General features: G+C 42.4%; 1 protein-coding gene across 1 annotated transcript in view; it reads right to left on the bottom strand.

Moving 5' to 3' along the window:
- Positions 1–21,735, bottom strand: part of usp45 (ubiquitin specific peptidase 45) — a 215,536-nt gene that overhangs the window by 130,723 nt on the left and 63,078 nt on the right. Inside the window, exon 7 of the mRNA XM_034175426.1 lies at positions 1,120–1,215. Coding sequence (XP_034031317.1) covers positions 1,120–1,215 — 96 coding nt within the window. The remainder of the gene's footprint in view (positions 1–1,119; positions 1,216–21,735) is intronic.

Below are 21,735 nucleotides of genomic sequence, written 5' to 3'. Positions count from 1 at the left end.
CTTTGTCGCCATTTTTGCTGTTTTTCCTTATAACCCCAGAACATTCCATCATAGATAGTACAAACTATACTTTTTTGGAATTGTTATGATGAGACAAATAATATGATACAGGTTTCACTGTGATTGGAGCATTTTAAAATTTTGACCTCTATGTAATTTTTCATTGACCCCTACCTGGCTACAGCTACCACCCTGGGATGTCTATCATACATTTTTGTGTAGGCCGTGATACACTGAGGCTTGATTCTAAGTGTTGTTTAGTCACCTTCAGTGGTACCGATTAGGTCAAAATTGATGACAGGCTCAAGGACTAATGATGTTCTGTCAGGTGAAGTTCCATGTTAGATGACGTTCCGTGTTCCGTGAAGTTCCGTATTAGGTGAATGTGGCACAAATGCATCAGGAATAACAGCAAGATGTTCCAGACGTTCCAAAGAAAACTTTAAAAATTTAGGGTTTCATAAACACAACCAGCACATCAATGACACTCAGCTCATGTGCTCTTATTTTTCTGAGTCTTTTTAGTGTTTATTGTGTCGCTACACTTCTGAATGAAACCTGAAGTATCAGGTCAAACAGTCATTTACACACTGCTGTGAATATTTTTGCTGGTAGTTGAGGTTCTCTTCCAAAATCTTCATGTGCAAATTTTCTTGAATGGCGTCTTACTTTGGAGTGTTTTTTCTTAGCAACCATACAATTTGGGAATGTGCCCTATTTTGAGTGAATTTCAGTGTTTTTACCACCAAACATCTGGATTTTTTCCCAAAATTCAAAATTTCACGAGGAAGCCAGCAAAAAAAACTGGAATCAAAATTCATCAAGAACTAAAGGAAAAGATGCATTTTTGGCAAATTTCACCATTTTCACCACAAAATAGTCCATATTTTGGCTACAGTTTAAAATTTGAGAATTGTGAACAAAGCTCAGATGAAGCAAACAGTCAAAAACAACTGGAGGAGAATAAGCTCTTTCTATGAATTGCAGATGGACATCAGGTTGTTGGTGCTTTCTGATCCTTGTGGGTGGATGTTAGTAAGAGCAGAGGCTAGTGTTTGGTTTAGAAAAAAAAATATATAAAAAACTTGTTGGAGAGAAAAGCTGGACATTCAGCTGTACCAGATTGGTCTCGGCAGGCGGGCAGATCTTCAGTTTGTAGCCTTTTTCCTTTACTTCCTGGATGAGGTCTATGAGCATGTGTGTCTGGGACAGGTTCTACACAGAGAGAAGAGATTCATGTTCAGGCTTTGATCATCATTCAACACAAACCATTTCACAATATTGACAAGTGGTGAGTTAGACTTTGTTCACGTGAGCAACAGTGAAATTATTGACTTGATGCTGAGCTGTGTGAACATCAAACGTGTTGACCGCAGAGAACAGACACGGCTGGCTAACATCAACAGCCCACGAGATCAAACAGCAACCGTCATTCTGGAATACTTGGAGGAAGGGGAGTAAAGGTGAACAAAGGATCAAAGTGCATTCACTCAAATGAGCGCAACCATGCTGCGTAGAGGGACCAGTGACGTCCACAGAGATGAGACGCCGCACACGTGAGCCCAGTGTCCCCTACCCGGGAATTTATACCAGAGCCGTCAACTGGCTGAGTGCAAAGCCTCAAGGTACAAGTCGAGTCTGGGAGCATGCACTGGTGTTGTAGCTTTGCCACATCCATGACACCATGGGAGCACCTAGGGTCCTGTATGGCAATCACAAAAGCACACACCCGGTCCATCCCAACCTCTGGAAAGCAACCATCTATCTGCCACAGGCAGGTGAGCTGTGGTGTCTGCTTGTCCTTCTCCAGCTGCTGGAATCCTCAACACTTGTGTATGAATTAGATACAATTATAAAACATGACCGAACATTGAATATAATTAATGGAATCAACAGACAATAAAAATTTGACAAACTTTTACCACACACACACATACATACATACATATATATATATATATATATATATATATATATATATATATATATATATATATATATATATGCAGGGGTGGTGGCCAAGTGGTTAATGCGCTTGGCTTCAGTTCAGAATCCCACCCTGCCACATTTCTCCATGTAATGTGGAGTTGAGTCAGGAAGGGCATCCGGCGTAAAACTTGTGCCAATTTAACATGCAGATCCACCTTGGATTTGCTGTGGCGACCCCGAGTGCAAACAAGGGAGCAGCCGAAGGGACTTACTTACTATACGAGGGCTGTCCGTAAAGTATAGGTCCTTTTTATTTTTTTCAAAAACTATATGGATTTCATTCATATGTTTTTACATCAGACATGCTTGCACCCTCGTGCGCATGCGTGAGTTTTTCCACGCCTGTCGGTGACGTCATTCGCCTGTGAGCACTCCTTGTGGGAGGAGTCGTCCAGCCCCTCGTCGGAATTCCTTTGTCTGAGAAGTTGCTGAGAGACTGCCGCTTTGTTTGATCAAAATTTTTTCTAAACCTGTGAGACACATCGAAGTGGACATGGTTCGAAAAATTAAGCTGGTTTTCAGTGAAAATTTTAACAGCTGATGAGAGATTTTGAGGTGATTCTGTCGCTTTAAGGACTTTTCACGGTGCGAGACGTCACGCTGCGCTCTCAGGCAGCGTCATCAGCCTGTTTCAAGCTTAAAACCTCCACATTTCAGGCTCTATTGATCCAGGACGTCGTGAGAGAACAGAGAAGTTTCAGAAGAAGTCGGTTTCAGCATTTTATCCGGATATTCCACTGTTAAAGGAGATTTTTTTAATGAAAGACGTGCGGACGGGTCCGCGCGTCGGGACACAGCCGACGCGGCGCGGCGGCACAGGAAAAACACCTCCGTGTTGATAACCATTTGTAAAATCCAGGCGGCTTTTGATGGCTTTCAGTGGAGTGAGTATATGAGAAATTGTTTAACAGCTGGACATGTTCCAACTTGTCCTCAAGGCTTCCAATAGAGGTATTTTGGAACCAGAGCTGTTGCTCGCGTATTGAATGTTCATTTCTCTACCATAAGCCGTCTCCAAAGGCGTTTCAGAGAATTTGGCAGTACATCCAACCAGCCTCACAACCGCAGACCACGTGTAACCACACCAGCCCAGGACCTCCACATCCAGCATGTTCACCTCCAAGATCGTCTGAGACCAGCCACTCCGACAGCTGCTGAAACAGTCGGTTTGCATAACCAAAGAATTTCTGCACAAACTGTCAGAAACCGTCTCAGGGAAGCTCATCTGCATGCTCGTCGTCCTCATCAGGGTCTCAACCTGACTCCAGTTCGTCGTCGTAACCGACTTGAGTGGGCAAATGCTCACATTCGCTGGCGTTTGGCACGTTGGAGAGGTGTTCTCTTCACGGATGAATCTCGGTTCACACTGTCCAGGGCAGATGGCAGACAGCGTGTGTGGCGTCGTGTGGATGAGCGGTTTTCTGATGTCAATGTTGTGGATCGAGTGGCCCATGGTGGCGGTGGGGTTATGGTCATGGTTATGGGCAGGCATCTGTTATGGATGAAGAACACAGGTGCATTTTATTGATGGCATTTTGAATGCACAGAGATACCGTGACGAGATCCTGAGGCCCATTGTTGTGCCATACATCCAAGAACATCACCTCATGTTGCAGCAGGATAATGCACGGCCCCATGTTGCAAGGATCTGTACACAATTCTTGGAAGCTGAAAATGTCCCAGTTCTTGCATGGCCGGCATACTCACCGGACATGTCACCCATTGAGCATGTTTGGGATGCTCTGGACCGGCGTATACGACAGCGTGTACCAGTTCCTGCCAATATCCAGCAACTTCGCACAGCCATTGAAGAGGAGTGGACCAACATTCCACAGGCCACAATTGACAACCTGATCAACTCTATGTGAAGGAGATGTGTTGCACTGCATGAGGCAAATGGTGGTCACACCAGATACTGACTGGTATCCCCCCCAATAAAACAAAACTGCAACTTTCAGAGTGGCCTTTTATTGTGGGCAGTCTAAGGCACACCTGTGCACTAATCATGGTGTCTAATCAGCATCTTGATATGGCACACCTGTGAGGTGGGATGGGTTATCTCAGCAAAGGAGAAGTGCTCACTATCACAGATTTTGACTGGTTTGTGAACAACATTTGAGGGAAATGGTGATATTGTGTATGTGGAAAAAGTTTTAGATCTTTGAGTTCATCTCATACAAAATGGGAGCAAAACCAAAAGTGTTGCGTTTATATTTTTGTTGAGTGTATACATATACATATATACACATATACATATATACGAGGTCTAGTAGAAAAGAAACCGACCTTTTTTTTTTTTTCAAAAACTATATGGATTTGAATCACGTGCGATTACATCAGACATGCTTGAACCCTCGTGGGCATGCGTGAGTTTTTTCATGCCTGTCGGTTGCGTCATTCACCTGTGGGCAGGCTTTGAGTGAGGAGTGGGTCCACCCCTCCCATCTATTTTTTCATTGTTTAGGAATGGCTCAGAGACTGCCGCTTTGCTTGATCAAAATTTTTTCAGAAACTGTAAGGCACATCCAAGTGGACACCATTCGAGAAATTCACCTGGTTTTTGCTGAAAATTTTAAGGGCTGATGAGAGATTATGGAGTGTTACTGTCGCTTTAAGGACAAGCCACGGAGCCGGAAGGTGCGCCGCGCTCCGAGCTGCCGTCGTCAGCCTGTTTCGAGCTGAAAACTTCCAAATTTAAGCCTCTGTTGACCTAGGACGTCGTGAGAGAACAGAGAAGTTTCAGAAGAGGTCGGGATCAGCCGTTTATCCGGACATTCCACTGTTAAAGGAGATTTTGTAATGAAAGACGTGCGGACGGATTCGCACGTCGGCAGGCAGCCACTCATGGCGCGGCGTCACAGAGAAACACCTCCGTGTTGATAACCATTTGTAAAATTCAGGCAGCTTTCGATGGTTTTCAGTCGAGTGAGTATCCAAGAAACTGTTTAACAGCTGGACATGTTCAAACTTGTCCCGTAACGCTTCCAACGGAGGTGTTTCTCTGTGGCGCCGCGCCATGAGCGGCTGCCTGCCGACGCGCGAATCCGTCTGCATGTCTTTCATTACAAAATCTCCTTTAACAGTGGAATGTCCGGCTAAACTGCTGATCCCAACCTCTTCTGAAACTTCTCTGTTCTCTCACGACGTCCTGGGTCAATAGAGGCTTAAATTTGGAAGTTTTCAGCTCGAAACAGGCTGACGACGGCGGCTCGGAGTGCGGCGCGCCCTCCGGCTCCGTGGGTTGTCCTTAAAGCGACAGTAACACTCCATAATCTTTCATCAGCCCTTAAAAATGTCACCAAAAACCAGGTGAATTTCTCGAATGGTGTCCACTCGGATGTGCCTTACAGTTTCTGAAAAATTTTGATCAAGCAAAGCGGCAGTCTCTGAGCCATTCCTAAACAATGAAAAAATAGACGGGAGGGGTGGACCCACTCCTCACTCAAAGCCTGCTCACAGGCGAATGACGCAACCGACAGGTGTGAAAAAACTCTTGCATGCCCACGAGGGTTCAAGCATGTCTGATGTAATTGCACGTGATTCAAATCCATATAGTTTTTGAAAAAAATAAGGTTGGATACTTTTCTAATAGACCTCGTATATATATATATATATATATACTCAACAAAAATATAAACGCGACACTTTTGGTTTTGCTCCCATTTTGTATGAGATGAACTCAAAGATCTAAAACTTTTTCCGCATACACAATATCACCATTTCCCTCAAATATTGTTCACAAACCAGTCTAAATCTGTGATAGTGAGCACTTCTCCTTTGCTGAGATAATCCATCCCACCTCACAGGTGTGCCATATCAAGATGCTGATTAGACACCATGATTAGTGCACAGGTGTGCCTTAGACTGCCCACAATAAAAGGCCACTCTGAAAGGTGCAGTTTTGTTTTATTGGGGGGGATACAGTCAGTATCTGGTGTGACCACCATTTGCCTCATGCAGTGCAACACATCTCCTTCACATAGAGTTGATCAGGTTGTCAATTGTGGCCTGTGGAATGTTGGTCCACTCCTCTTCAATGGCTGTGCGAAGTTGCTGGATATTGGCAGGAACTGGTACACGCTGTCATATACGCCGGTCCAGAGCATCCCAAACATGCTCAATGGGTGACATGTCCGCTGAGTATGCCGGCCATGCAAGAACTGGGACATTTTCAGCTTCCAAGAATTGTGTACAGATCCTTGCAACATGGGGCCGTGCATTATCCTGCTGCAACATGAGGTGATGTTCTTGGATGTATGGCACAACAATGGGCCTCAGGATCTCATCACGGTATCTCTGTGCATTCAAAATGCCATCAATAAAATGCACCTGTGTTCTTCGTCCATAACAGACGCCTGCCCATACCATAACCCCACCGCCACCATGGGCCACTTGATCCACAACACTGACATCAGAAAACCGCTCACTCACACAATGCCACACACGCTGTCTGCCATCTGCCCTGGACAGTGTGAACCAGGAGCTTCCCTGAGATGGTTTCTGACAGACTGTGCAGAAATTCTTTGGTTATCCAAACCGATTGGTTCAGCAGCTGTCCGAGTGGCTGGTCTCAGACGATCTTGGAGGTGAACATGCTGGATGTGGAGGTCCTGGGCTGGTGTGGTTACACGTGGTCTGCGGTTGTGAGGCTGGTTGGATGTACTGCCAAATTCTCTGAAACGCCTTTGGAGACGGCTTATGGTAGAGAAATGAACATTCAATACACGAGCAACAGCTCTGGTTGACATTCCTGCTGTCAGCATGCCAATTGCACGCTCCCTCAAATCTTGCGACATCTGTGACATTGTGCTGTGTGATAAAACTGCACCTTTCAGAGTGGCCTTTTATTGTGGGCAGTCTAAGGCACACCTGTGCACTAATCATGGTGTCTAATCAGCATCTTGATATGGCACACCTGTGAGGTGGGATGGATTATCTCAGCAAAGGAGAAGTGCTCACTATCACAGATTTAGACTGGTTTGTGAACAGTATTTGAGGGAAATGGTGATATTGTGTATGTGGAAAAAGTTTTAGATCATTGAGTTCATCTCATAAAAAATGGGAGCAAAACCAAAAGTGTTGCGTTTATATTTTTGTTGAGTGTATATATATATATATATATATATATATATATAAAAGTACAAGTCCCCAAACCCTAATAACTATCAAAAAGTAATTTCTTATGGATCCATGTTGGATGTAGGATCTCCATCTCCAGATGTGGAAGGAGAGCATCAAACCAGAGACCTTCTCAGTGGTAGGCAGTTGTACAAAGTGCTGACATCACCAGGCCGCTGCAATCAACTATCAACAACAAATCATAGCTAGAGGTCTGTGAACAAGATCACAAAATGATACTCTGCGTTCTGCCACAATGCGGTTTACCGCACAAGTAAAATATACATGTCTGTTTGTTAATAAAAAATTATTTATTAAAATAGACAGGACGTTAAAGTGCAAACTTCACTTTCTGCCTGAACGACCTGAACAGGAAGCGATCGCAGCTCGTAGCAACTCCCACTGAAAATAACAGAGAAACGACCTGAGCTTCTGACATTTTTACATAAAACAAACGCAGTAACAACATCTAAAACCCCAGTTAATATATCCAGGAGAGTTTTAGGTACAATATACAAAGAGTTTTATGTTGTGATGTTAATGCTGTTGTCCGTGTGCAGCGGTGTAAGTGCAGCCTGATCAGATCGTCTCAGTGCAGTTCTCAATGTTAATGACAGCGCGCCTTTTTTGTTTGGAGCCGGAAGTTGAAAATCACATGATGCGTTACGTCACACTTAACAACCAGATAGCTGCTTGCATGTGTTATGGTAAATGATAGACTGTGGTTATACAGCACGTTTTCATCTGAATCAGAAGCCCAAAGTGCTTTACAACAATGCCTCACATTCATGTACACACCGGGAGCAGCTTTGCTTCCATTAGGTATCAATGGACGAAAATCTTAAGAAATTCCTGAACGTAAGCAACAGGTCAAACAAGAAGTGTAAAATCCAGTTATGTCCCCCTGAAGACACTGGACCATAATTATTTTCTTTCAAGCATATCTTCAAAAAAATCCATCAATGGGTTTAGGAGGAGCTAAATGTACAAAGTTATGAAGCATCAAACACGAAAGTCCAATGATGTCCCCTTGAAGCCCAGTTAGATCTAGGAGCAGACACTGGCACCGTGCACCACCACATTCACCACATGACACACCCACTTTGGGTCCCAGATGGCAAAACTCAAGGAGAAGACCAGTCCGCCTCTTACATGTGACCATCCATCTGCTGCAGCCAGGTGACATGTGGGAGGGTTTTCCACCTTAAAGACCTTGGACCAGAATTATTCTCCATCATGCAGATCTTCATAAGGTCTGTGATTATTGTGTTTCATTTCACTGAAATCCACCAATCTGTTTAGGAGGGTTTGTGTCCACCAGACTTGTGGACAGAAGGCACACATGGTGACTCCTACACACACCAAATTTCTGTTGAGGCCTTTGAAATTCAAATGGGTCAGTTAAAACACTGGTAACATGTTGCCTTGATTTGAACAGAATTTCAGAAGCCTGTGGCGAGTTCATTATTCTGAAAGATGCTTTCAAAAACATCTCTGATCAGTAAGTTTGCGGCATGCAGGAGCTTTGTGGTGAGGACGGAGACAGACTGAAGCAGTCTTTGTCCCTCCTTGATAGAAAAGCATCTTTCAAGAGTTATTTGTTTTGTCACATTCTGGCAATGAAGACAGTTGCTATGGAAAACAGACAATGAGCAGGCATTGTGCAGGCAGACACAGCTCATCCGCCCACAATTATGTGTTTTCACCAGAAAGATAGCAATTTTCAAGGAGACAATGCAGACATACGGGGAGAGAGAGAGAGGGGAAAGCATGTAAAGCACACTCGCTCGAATTTCAATCAGCAAGAAGGCCCTGAGGGTGATTAACAAAATGGCAGAAAAAAAAAAAACAACTTCATTGTTGAGAAGGCACATCAGTTTGCAGTCATCATGACACGACCAGAGGAGGACGGCAGAGGCTGCAGAGCTGTGTTTTACAGCAAACAATCTCTGCACCAATCGAGTGCCACTTGTGTCCCAGCCGGCAGGCGGTTTCTGCGGCGCTGAATGTGTTGCACAATGAGCTCAAGGCCTCGCCTGCTTACAATCACATTCATACTATGATTACGTTCTGTTAGCTGTCCGCCCGCCTCCGAAGAAGCTCTCTGTCAGCAGGGCCTGCACATTCTATAGGTGTCCACAAATAATATCACGTCAGTACAAAAGTCCACGTGTGTCAGAACGCCTGCTGCTTCTCATGTCTGTGTCTGCATCACTGACGGCCGAGCAGCAGCTTCAGCAGAATCTAAACGGACATTCACAACCTGTGCACAAGATTCCAAACTGCTTCAACCACCATCTGCCTACCCACAAAAAAAAAAAAAACACATGACAATTAGAAATACATGAGGAAACAAGAGCAACCAGTGATTTCTGACATCCGCCAATCCGGATCCAAATCACCTCCAACATTCAGTGGAGTCTTCCATGGCCTAAGATGCATCTGTGCTGAAAATGTCGTTAAATTCCATGCAGCAGTTTTGACATAATCCTGTTAACAGACAAACAAATAAATAAATAAACACTGATGATTTTATTACATCTTTGGTGCACGTAATGAATAAGAAGGGAAAAAATATATAAATACATTTTAGTCATGAAAAGAGGTACAATTAAACTAATTTAGAGACATTTACATATTCAGTTCAATTTGCAAGACATGCTACAAGAAGCTCAGTGCAATTTAATTTTCAACCACATGGTGAAATGTTTATTTACTTAAATGCATTAAAGGCATTCAAAGAATTTATGTGTCTGAGCTGCTGTTGAATTCATTCATTAATTTCCTGAAACCACTTGTTCCAGTTATGAGTCCACGGGGTGTGTGTGTGTGTGGGTGGGTGGGTGGGGGGGGGGGGGGGGGTTGAAGCCCTGGGCCCTGGACCCCTGAATTGTGACACTAAATTTTATGTTTAACCCCAAATTATATTGGTTTCAAAGAACAACTACAGTGTCAATCTTCTTAATTAGTCATCAGTGCCTCCCCACAAAGAATTAATACAGTTACAGACAAAAATTTATGGAGCATACAACTAATTTTTTTTTTACTTTTTCCCCCGACTGCACAAGTTCATTTCATCAAACTACATATTATAGTGTGCGTGCATGATTTTATTTAGTAAATTCTATGTAAATACATACTATATTTGTAAATATGTTAAAAATACATGAATGACACAAGAAAGTGAAAACACTTATTTCCATTGTGGTACATTTAAAAATCAAATGACAAAATAGAACAAAACATAAAGTAATAATAATATTGATAATAATAATACTGATGATAATAATAATAATAATAATAAAGTCCACTGTATGTATACAACAGACAAAACCCGTTGTATGTATAAAACGGACACAATCTGCTGTATCTATAAAACCAACAAAACCCGTTATATGTATACAATGGACAAAATTTGCTAGATGTATAAAACGGACAAAGCCCCGTTATATGTATAAAATGGACAAAACTTGCTATATGCATGAAACGGAGAAAAAAACGCTGTATGTATAAAACTGGCAAAATTCGTTATATGTATAAAACAGACTACATCTGCTATATTTATAAAACCGACAAAACCTGTTACATGTATAAAACGAACAACATCCATTATATATATATAAAACGGACAAAATCTGCAACATCTATAAATCTGACAACATCCACTATATCTATAAAACAAACAAAATCTGCAATATGTATAAAACTGACAAGATCCACTGTATGTATAAAATGGACTAAACTCCCTATATAGTAGAGAAGCTTGAATCTTCGACTGGACTGGGTTGCTTGTCGCGAGGACGTTTGGTTCAAATCGCAGAAGCTTCCTCAGCTAAAATTCTTGCTCTGGTAGTCTGACTTCTGTCTTGACTCTTGTCAATTCATCATCGTGGGTACCCACGATGGTCCCTGGACAAAGTGCAGAAGTCCCAGAGAACAAAGAGACCAGATAGACAGGAGACAGAGACAAGAAGAAGAGGAGTGTCTCTCCCTTATTCAGCAGGAGTAGGGGAAAAACTACAGAGGATCTTCAGACAGCACAAAATCCCAGTTTACTTTAAACCAGTTAACGCCTTGAGACAGAAATTAGTTCACCCTAAGGACAGGATCCCTAGTTACAAACAGAGCAATGTAGTGTATTCTATCAGATGTCAGGAAAACTGTAATGAACACAACATAGGTGAGACTAAACAACCTTTACACAAAAGGCTATACCAGCACCGCAGAGAGGGCGCCAGTGGACCTCAGTCTGCAGTTCATCTCCACCTTAAAGACACTAACCACACATTTCAGGACAAGGAAGTTAAAATCTTAGCCTGAGAGAAGAAATGGTTTGAGAGAGAGGTCAAAGAGGCATTCTACGTGAAACAGTTGAAACCCAGCCTTAACCTAGGAGGGGGTCTGAGACACGCTTTGTCCCCCGTTTACAATGGGGTACTCAGATCAAAGCAGTTTCAGTCTTTTGTTCATGGTAATGAGTCATTCACGTCATCAGGAGAGTCATCAAGGGAGCCATCAGGAGAGCCGTCAGTCCCATCATTAGGAGGGACAGCTGCCCTGTCATTAGGAGGGTGCTAACTAGAGCACAATAGGTGCTAATTAGAGCTATTGTTTAGTCACTAGCCTATAGCAGTCTGCCTCTAGGTAGGAGGGGTCTGGTTAGGTTTAAAACTCCAGCTTTTGTGGCTTCTGATTATTCTTCTCCACAAGAGTCAAGACAGAAGTCAGACTACCAGAGCAAGAATTTTAGCTGAGGAAGCTTCTGCGATTTGAAGCGAAACGTCCTCGCGTCAAGCAACCCAGTCCAGTCGAAGATTCAAGCTTCTCTACTATGGAAACCACCTGGACAACTGAGAGCCTACACAGAAAACTCTCTATATGTATAAAACTGACTAAATCAGTTATATGTATGTAACAGATGAGTTACAGTCAGGAGGCGCCGAATGATCGACAGGGAAACATCTGCTGTTATATTTATAAATCTGACAAAATCTGTTTATATATATATATATATACATACAGGCTTGGGGAGTAACAGAATACATGTAAGGGCGTTGCGTAATTAGGATACAAAAAAAAAGGTAACTGTATTCCGCTACAGTTACAGAAAAAAAGGTATATTTAGTAAAAAATGGGGATTACTTCACAGGATTACAATTTTAATGCATTTTATGATATTCAGGGTTCTAGCTAGCGCAAACTTGCGTTACGGCCCGTTATGCTATAATTTTGGACCGTTACGATTTTCAATACAGTGTCTGTAATCAACCGTTTTTGCAGAGCGACTCCAGTTTGAAGTGTGAATCGAAGCAATGCTTCAATTCAATGGCTTGTGGCTCTTTGATTTGCTCTTCAGAAGCGGTAAGTCTGTTTCTTAACCCCTCTGAAAGCCATTAAAATATCATGAATCACTTTTGTGTGGATTAAAGTCACTAACTGGGACTCTGGTCTTGTTGCAGTCGAGAAACGAGAATCGTCACAGCTTCAAACGCTGCGCGGCTCTCTGACTCTGTCTCTCTGAGAAAGAGTCCGCTTGGAATTAATAACTTCAAAACAAATCGCCGCTTTAAATAAAATGACACCTCTTACAAACGTTGCAATACAGACAAACTGCAATCGACTAAAACATTTTTTCCTCCCAAAATGAGACGTCTTGCATTCTTTATAAACCTGACCTGCAGCACATCTGCAAGAGCTCAGCTCATAGGTATGGAAAGACATTCATGCCAATAATAATGTCTGAAAGGAAATGCTTTTGACAAATACTAACTAATTTTATTTCTATTTATGTCCAGAGATCAAGGATCCACCATGTAGAGTTTATTATGTCCAGAGTTTAAGGATCCAGTAACCAATTTCATATTTATTTACTTTAAGACTCAATAAAATGTTGTTCAATTTCAATTTAATCAGCTTATAAAGCCCCAAATTACAACAAAAGCCGCCTCATGGTGCCTCACACAGAACAGTTCAACATAAAAAAAAAAAAAAAAAAAAAAAAATTCAAATACCTAATTAAAAACAGAAGTAAAATAATAAAACATAAAATAAAAACTACTCATAAGAAAGAGAATAAAAATAGGTTTTAAGTCTTGACTTAAAAATGTCCATGGACTCCGACTGCCTCACTGAGGGTCATGTACTGGATAACCCAGAATGAGATTGCCCATTCAACAAACTTCTCCAGCCTTCTGGACATGATGAAGGGACTTGGGCTGTCGTACCTGGCTTTCACCTTTGGGTGCCCCTAGAATGGCCAATTTTTAGCTTAAATTCTCAAAAGCTGCCCCCCTTCCGCACCCCCCCGCTCACTTGACATTACCACTACGCTAAAATTTTATCCTAACTAGAACCCTGTTATCTGTATATAATATTTTTTTTTTCTTTGAAACAAAAACGTCCCTTCACACACAGCGACATGACGTCACCTAACCAGGCAAAATATTGATGAAGTACCCGGATGTTAATGCATTTTCAATGGAGATTCGCGACTGAACACACTCAGAAAAATGCTCGCAAAATACGTGTTAAATATGTCATTTTGACATGGATATTGAGCCAGTAAGATTAAATGACATTAAATTATGTCAGGAAAGTATTAAACTTACTCGGACACACACACATTCCCAAATATTAGAGTTGAAAGTTACACGGATCTGCGCTGTTCAAGCTGAGGCGTCCTGCAGCTGCTGTTCAACGCAGCTCTTAAAACCATTACAATACATTTATATACATATTAGATTTTTACACAGTTATCCTTTATTGACCGAGTTTCATTCATGGAGTCAGTGGTGTGTGTACACATCTCTGTGTGGGTGTGACTGTGAGCGGCACAGCGCGGGTCATTATAATCTCATTATTTTAAGGTGCAAATTAAAAAAAATCCCCAGTCTTGTTGAACAATTTTAATCACTAACGACAAGTATTTTAACTAGACATTGGTCTAGCAGTGGAACATATCAACTAGACATAAGTGAAGAGTTAATGGTCCGTGTCATCGGGCGACACAGGTACGGCAGGAGACATATCCAAATATCATGGACAAAATGACAAGAAGAACCAAAACCACTTACTTATGGAAGAAAATATTGTCTCCCTTGTTCCTCCGTTTGTGGCTTTGCCAACATGCGCAGCTTTCCGGCATATTCCACCTGTTTCTAGAATTCTATGCACGCAAATCACTAACTTGCCCGGAATTAAAATGGTGACCACGCCTCCTTACTGACAGGATTTACTTAATGGTTTTCATTATGCTGTTGTTCTTATTTTGAAAGTTCAATAAGTGGACTGATATGTTAAACATGGTGTGAATTTACTGAACAAGTAGTAGACTTTTTTTGTTTTGTATATTGTTCTGCCACTTTTAATTATAAAATTCATCCGCACACGCCTGAGTTTTCATTATCCTTCATTTGTTTGGCATTTTTTGTTGAAAATTTAGCAGGTGAACACTGGGTGTGTTTAAAACACTATTGTGGTGCTCTTAATTCATAATGTGAAGTAAAACAGAGCACATGCCATGGAAAAGAAACAGTTTGATTTTTGCTTAATAAACTGTACTATCTAGTCAAGACTATTTCTATTTAGTTTCTTTTGTCTGTATTAGCATATTTGATATTGGAGTAATCCAGAAGTAATTGAAAGTAATCAAATTACATTACTTTAATATTATGGTACTTGGATTATGTTACTGATTACATTTTTCAACAGGTAACTAGTAACTGTATCGGAATACACGTTTTTAAAGTAACCCTCCCAACCCTGTATATGTATAAAATGGGCAAAATCCATTATATGTATAAAATGGACAGAACCCGTGATATGTATAAAACGGACAAAATCCGTGATATGTATAAAACGGACAAAATCCGTGATATGTATAAAACAGACAGAATCCGTGATATGTATGAAACGGACAGAATCCGTGATATGTATAAAACGGACAGAATCCGTGATATGTATAAAACGGACAGAATCCGTGATATGTATAAAACGGACAGAATCCGTGATATGTATAAAACGGACAGAATCCGTGATATGTATAAAACGGAAAAAATCCATGATATGTATGAAACGGACAGAATCCGTGATATGTATGAAACGGACAGAATCCGTGATATGTATAAAACGGAAAAAATCCATGATATGTATAAAACGGACAGAATCTGTGATATGTATGAAACGGATAAAATCCATTATATGTACAAAACTGACAAAAGTCGCTATATGTATGAAACTGACATCTGTTTTATGTATGCAACAGATTAGCTGCAGTCAGGAGGTGCTGAATGATCTATGGGGAATCTGGAGCACCAGTTAGTCTTGCATATTTCCTTGATTGAATGCTTGACCTTGAATAGGGGCCTGCTTCATTTAATGACCGGGTCAAACCTTCGTCTGAAAAAAAACGGCTGCCTTAAATAAGCTCCAGGCATTAAGTGCATTAAAAAGATTACATTTAGTGAAGTTCAGTGGTGGGCACAGTTCCTGTAATCTGCTAACCTCTAATTAACAAAGCTAATGTTTTCATTATCGGATTAGCTTTTCAGATAACTTTGAAAACCATCAGCAGACTAATTATCTTCCGATAAATTTTGGTCCGATAAAGTTTAGACCGCTAACATATTTTTGCAGGTGTGGTGAACAAAGCTTAACAGTTACAAACATTTATGAAGTCTAAAATCAGTTGAATACCTACCTGTTAAATGTTTTATAGTAGATGTGCAGTTCTACGAGGTCTGTTCATAAAGTATCGTACCTTTTTATTTTTTTTTAAACTATGTGGATTTGATTCATATGTTTTCACGTCAGACAAGCTTGAACCCTTGTGCACATGCGTGAGTTTTTCCACGCCTGTCGGTGACGTCATTTGCCTGTGAGCACGCCTTGTGGAAGGAGTGGTCCCGCCCCGTCGTCGGATTTTCATTGTCTGGAAATGGCGGAATGATTTGGGGGTTTTTTCCATCAGAATTTTTTCAGAAGCTGTTAGAGACTGGCACCTGGAAACTATTCGAAAAATTTATCTGGCTTTCTGTGAAAATGGTCCAGCTCTCCACAATTTCACTGATACTTACTGGACTGGTAAGCATTGAAAGCCGAGATAGACATGTCCAAACTTGTCCTCTGACACGCCGAAACGGAGGTGTTCCTTTGTCTCGCTTCCAAAGCGAATCGGTCGTGACGCGCGAAGCCTCCGCGCGGCTTTCCATGACAAAATCTCTTGTTAAAAGTGAAATCTGCCGGGAAATGGCTGATGTCCAGCTCTTGTGATAACCAGAGAAAGAGCACATGACGGTCTCGTATCCACAGAGCGATCAGCTTAGAAATGATCCCGTGGTTTGTGCCGCGACATCGTAGCTCGGAGCGCGGCACGCTGAGCATCCTTAAAGGGGTCCTTAAAGCTGTACTACCAGACCTTATTCTCTGTGAAGCCCGTAAAATTTTCATCGAAAGCCAGATAAATTTTTCGAATAGTTTCCAGGTGCCAGTCTCTAACAGCTTCTGAAAAAATTCTGATGGGAAAAAACCCCAAATCATTCCGCCATTTGCAGACAATGAAAATCTGACGACGGTGCGGGACCACTCCTTCCACAAGGCATGCTCACAGGCAAATGACGTCACCGACAGGCGTGGAAAAACTCACGCATGCGCACAAGGATTCAAGCTTGTCTGACATGAAAACATATGAATCAAATCCATATAGTTTAAAAAAAAAAATTAAAAGGTACGATACTTTATGGACAGACCTCGTATTCTCTACAAACAGAGGAGAGCTGGTTCCTGAAGAAACCACTCTATCCTCTGCAGGCAAAGGAGAGCTGGTCACAGAAGAGAAAAAAGCTCATTTCTTTTGACCCCATACTGATAAGCTGGCAATATCATCCAAGTCATCCAGACGCATACAGTTTTAACTTATGGTTAAAATTTTAACCAAACTAATTTTGGAGACTTTATTTAAATTAATGTCACGTCTGAAGTTTTATGAAGTGAAAATATCAGATATATGTTTTAGTTTTAAAGTAATGCACTAATTTTGAAGGTTTTAGTGTGGACATCCTGTGTCAAAGGTGCATTATGGGTAATCTCAGTACATTCACGACAGAAGAAATGCATTTGAGACACTCTGATCAGGCTCCACACGGACAACAGCATTAAACCCTTTGTATATTGTGCCTAAAACTCTCGTGAATATATTCTCTGGGTTTATTGATGTTGTTATTGTGTTTTATGTAAAAATGCCAGAAGAAGCCCAGGTTGCTTCTCCATTATTTTCAGTTGGAATCATTGCAATCGATTCTTGTTTGCTCTTTAGAGTCCTGCTTATGTCAAACACTGTCTGTCCTCTTTGTTCCAGAGTAATATATATAAGATGTCTGAAATTCAGTTTACGTTTATTAAATTCTATGCATCTTAAATGTAGCAGACACGGATTATCTGGAATTTTGTTTTGGCAGGTTTTCATGGTCTCTACTGCCATCTACTGGCTAGTAGTGTTCATGGCAGTATGAGCGTCTGGACGCCAGTAGATGGCAGTATTCTATTTATTTTGACCCCAGTTATATCAGACGGTTTCAAATCACAACTTGGCTTTTTGGCTTTTTGCAAACAGCCTTTTCAAAGTCAAAGTCAAAGTCAACTTTATTGTCAAATATGCTATACATGCTCGATATACAGCACAGATGAAATTTCAGTCTTCTCAGATCCACGGTGCAAAGTATAGAATAAAAACTACTACTAAGCTAAGTAAAAAAAACTACTGATTTACAAAATAAAAATAATATAAAATAGTATAAACAGTGTAAGCAGTGTAAGTATAACAGTATGATGCTGTAGTGCAAATGTGAGTGTACTAATGTAAACAGTACAACATTAAATACAATAGTGCAATGACAGTATGCTAATGTAGCCAGTATAACAGTATAATATAGTGGTGCATGTGGCGGTATGCTGATGTAAACACTATAACATTAAATACAATAGTGCAATGGCCATATACTAATGTACCAGTATCAGTACAGGTAGTCCTGATGTGGACGCAACAGTGCAATGGGGGAGGATAAAGTGAGGTGTGCAGTCCTGAGGTTGGTGAGTACATGGGCTGGCAGAGTCAGTGGTGGGGTCACGGGGGGGGGGGGGGGGGGGGGGGGGGTTGAGCATCCAGACTGCCTGGTGGAAGAAACTGTCTCTGACCCTGCTGGTTTTGGCCCAGAGACTCTGCAGTCTCCTCCCCGACAGCAGCAGGCTGAAAGGACTGTGAGTTGGGTGGGTGGGGTCACCTGAGATCCTGGTGGCTTTGCAGGTGAGGCGGATGTGGTAGATGTCCAGCAAAGAGGGGAGAGGAACACCGATGATCTTCCCAGCTGCTTTCACAGTGCGCTGCAGGGTCTTGCAGCAGGATATGGTGCAGGCACCGTACCACACAGTGATGCTGCTGGTCAGGATGCTCTCGATGGTACCCCTGTAGAAGGAGTACACGATGGGGGTCGGGGCTCTTGCTTTCCTCAGTTTCCGCAGAAAGTAGAGTCGCTGTTGGGCTTTTTTGGCCAGATATGTGGTGTTGATGTTCCAGGACAGGTCTTGGGAGATGTGTACACCCAGGGACTTTGTGCTGCTCACCCGCTCCACTTCAGCACCACTGATGATTAGTGGAGCATGCTGAGCGGGCTCTCTCCTGAAGTCCATGACAATCTCCTTCGTCTTCTCCACATTCAGGTGGAGGTTGTTGTCCGTTCACCAGGTGGCTCACCTCACTCCTGTAGCTTGTCTCATCATTGTTGTTGATGAGACCCACCACAGTCGTGTCGTCTGCGAACTTGATGAAGAGGCTGGAGCTGGATGTAGGTTTGTAGTCGTGGGTCAGCAGAGTGAAGAGGAGGGGACTCAGCACACATCCTTGGGGGCACCTGTCTTCAGCGTGATGGTGCTGGAGGTGCCACTGCCGACCCGAACTGCCTGTGGTCTCCCCGTCAGAAAGTCCAGCAGCCAGTTGCACAGGGAGGTGTTGAGTCCCAGCTGGACTAGTTTGTGGATGCTGCTGGGGGATGATTGTATTGAATGCTGAGCTGAAGTCGATGAACAGCATTGTGATGTGTGAGTCCTTGGTCTCCAGGTGAGTGAGGACTGAGTGAAGGGCAGTGGAGATGGCATCGTTGTCGAGTGGCTGGACCGATATGCAAACTGGTAGTGATCCAGTGTGGGGGGAGGGCAGATCTGATGTGGTCCATGACTTGCCGCTCGAAGCACTTCATAATGATGGGAGTGAGTGCAACCGGGCGGTAGTCATTGTAGCAAGAGGGAGACGACGTCGTTGGGACCGGGATGATGGTGGTGGCTTTGAGGCACCTCGGGAAAACAGCTTCTCTCAGCGACATGTTGAAGATGTCCGTGAAGACATCCGTGTTTTTTACAAATAACAAAATGGCATATTTTACAAAAGCAGAGGCATATGTAGTAGAAGCATCCTGTGCTTGACGTGTTGGCATCAGAATTTTGGCTCTCTGTTGGGACTGTTTACACAGAGACTGCTACCTGCTGCTTTGGACTTGAATTAACACTCTTTTTCAAGACTTTTTTACTTTTTTTTTACTTTTTTACTGTGCTCCAACGCCTAAGGAAGACCTCTAACGGTCGAAACATCGCGACGTAGCACTTTTATCAGCTAACTTTCATCAGCGTTGACAAGCTAACTAGCTTGCTAACGCTTTCGTTTTTATTTTTTTTATTTTATTTTATTTTATTTTTTTCTCTTTTAGCACTGTTGTCGTGCGTTATCTGTGCTGCTCCACAGCGTGTTTAATTGATTTTTATTTTATTTTAGCACCGTTGTCGTGCGTTCGCTGTTGTCGTGCATTGCCTGTGCTGCTTCATGGCCTGTTTGGTGCCTTGATTGGGGCACTCCTTCTGCTGAATCACCTTTAAATTATTTACACATTATTCACTTCGTGTGTTTTTAGGAATCCGCTAGGTTGAGTAGCTACTAGCTCTTAGCCGATTTAGCATGGCGGCTTCTCCTGTCTCACCCGCACTTTTCTGCTCTGGGTGTGAAATGTTTAGTTATTCCTCGGCCTCCTTTAGCAGTAACGGTACTTGTAATAAGTGCAGCTTATTCGTAGCTTTGGAGGCCAGGCTGGGCGAATTGGAGACTCGGCTTCGCACCGTGGAAAATTCTACAGCTAGCCAGGCCCCTGTAGTCGGTGCGGACCAAGGTAGCTTAGCCGCCGCTAGTTCCCCCCTGGCAGATCCCGGGCAGTCGGGAAAGCAGGCTGACTGGGTGACTGTGAGGAGGAAGCGTAGCCCTAAACAGAAGCCCCGTGTACACCGTCAACCCGTTCACATCTCTAACCGTTTTTCCCCACTCGACGATACACTCGCCGAGGATCAAACTCTGGTTATTGGCGACTCTGTTTTGAGAAATGTGAAGTTAGCGACACCAGCAACCATTGTCAATTGTCTTCCGGGGGCCAGAGCAGGCAACATCGAAGGACATTTGAAATTGCTGGCTAAGGCTAAGCGTAAATTTGGTAAGATTGTAATTCACGTCAGCAGTAATGACACTCGGTTACGCCAATCGGAGGTCACTAAAATTAACATTAAATCGGTGTGTAACTTTGCAAAAACAATGTCGGACTCTGTTGTTTTCTCTGGGCCCCTCCCCAATCGGACCGGGAGTGACGTTTAGCCGCATGTTCTCCTTGAATTGCTGGCTGTCTGAGTGGTGTCCAAAAAATGAGGTGGGCTTCATTGATAATTGGCAAAGCTTCTGGGGAAAACCTGGTCTTGTTAGGAGAGACGGCATCCATCCCACTTTAGATGGAGCAGTTCTCATTTCTAGAAATCTGGCCAATTTTCTTGGATCCTCCAAACTGTGACTGTCCAGCGTTGGGACCAGGAGGCAGAGCTGTGGTCTTATACACCTCTCTGCAGCTTCTCTCCCCCTGCCATCCCCTCGTTACCCCATCCCCGTAGAGACGGTGCCTGCTCCCAGACCACCAATAACCAGCAAAAATCTATTTAAGCATAAAAATTCAAAAAGAAAAAATAATATAGCACCTTCAATTGCACCACAGACTAAAACAGTTAAATGTGGTCTATTAAACATTAGGTCTCTCTCTTCTAAGTCCCTGTTGGTAAATGATATAATAATTGATCAACGTATTGATTTATTCTGCCTAACAGAAACCTGGTTACAGCAGGATGAATATGTTAGTTTAAATGAGTCAACACCCCCGAGTCACACTAACTGTCAGAATGCTCGTAGCACGGGCCGTATATTCCAGCTTATTAATTAAAAAACCCAGACAGAGCTTTAATTCATTTGAAAGCTTGTCTCTTAGTCTTGTCCATCCAAATTGGAAGTCCCAAAAACCAGTTTTATTTGTTATTATCTATCGTCCACCTGGTCGTTACTGTGAGTTTCTCTGTGAATTTTCAGACCTTTTGTCTGACTTAGTGCTTAGCTCAGATAAGATAATTATAGTGGGCGATTTTAATATCCACACAGATGCTGAGAATGACAGCCTCAACACTGCATTTAATCTATTATTAGACTCTATCGGCTTTGCTCAAAAAGTAAATGAGTCCACCCACCACTTTAATCATATCTTAGATCTTGTTCTGACTTATGGTATG

Source organism: Thalassophryne amazonica, chromosome 7, assembly GCF_902500255.1.
Source record: "Thalassophryne amazonica chromosome 7, fThaAma1.1, whole genome shotgun sequence".
Lineage (NCBI taxonomy): Eukaryota > Metazoa > Chordata > Actinopteri > Batrachoidiformes > Batrachoididae > Thalassophryne > Thalassophryne amazonica.
This window is presented reverse-complemented; position numbering and strand designations above follow the sequence as displayed.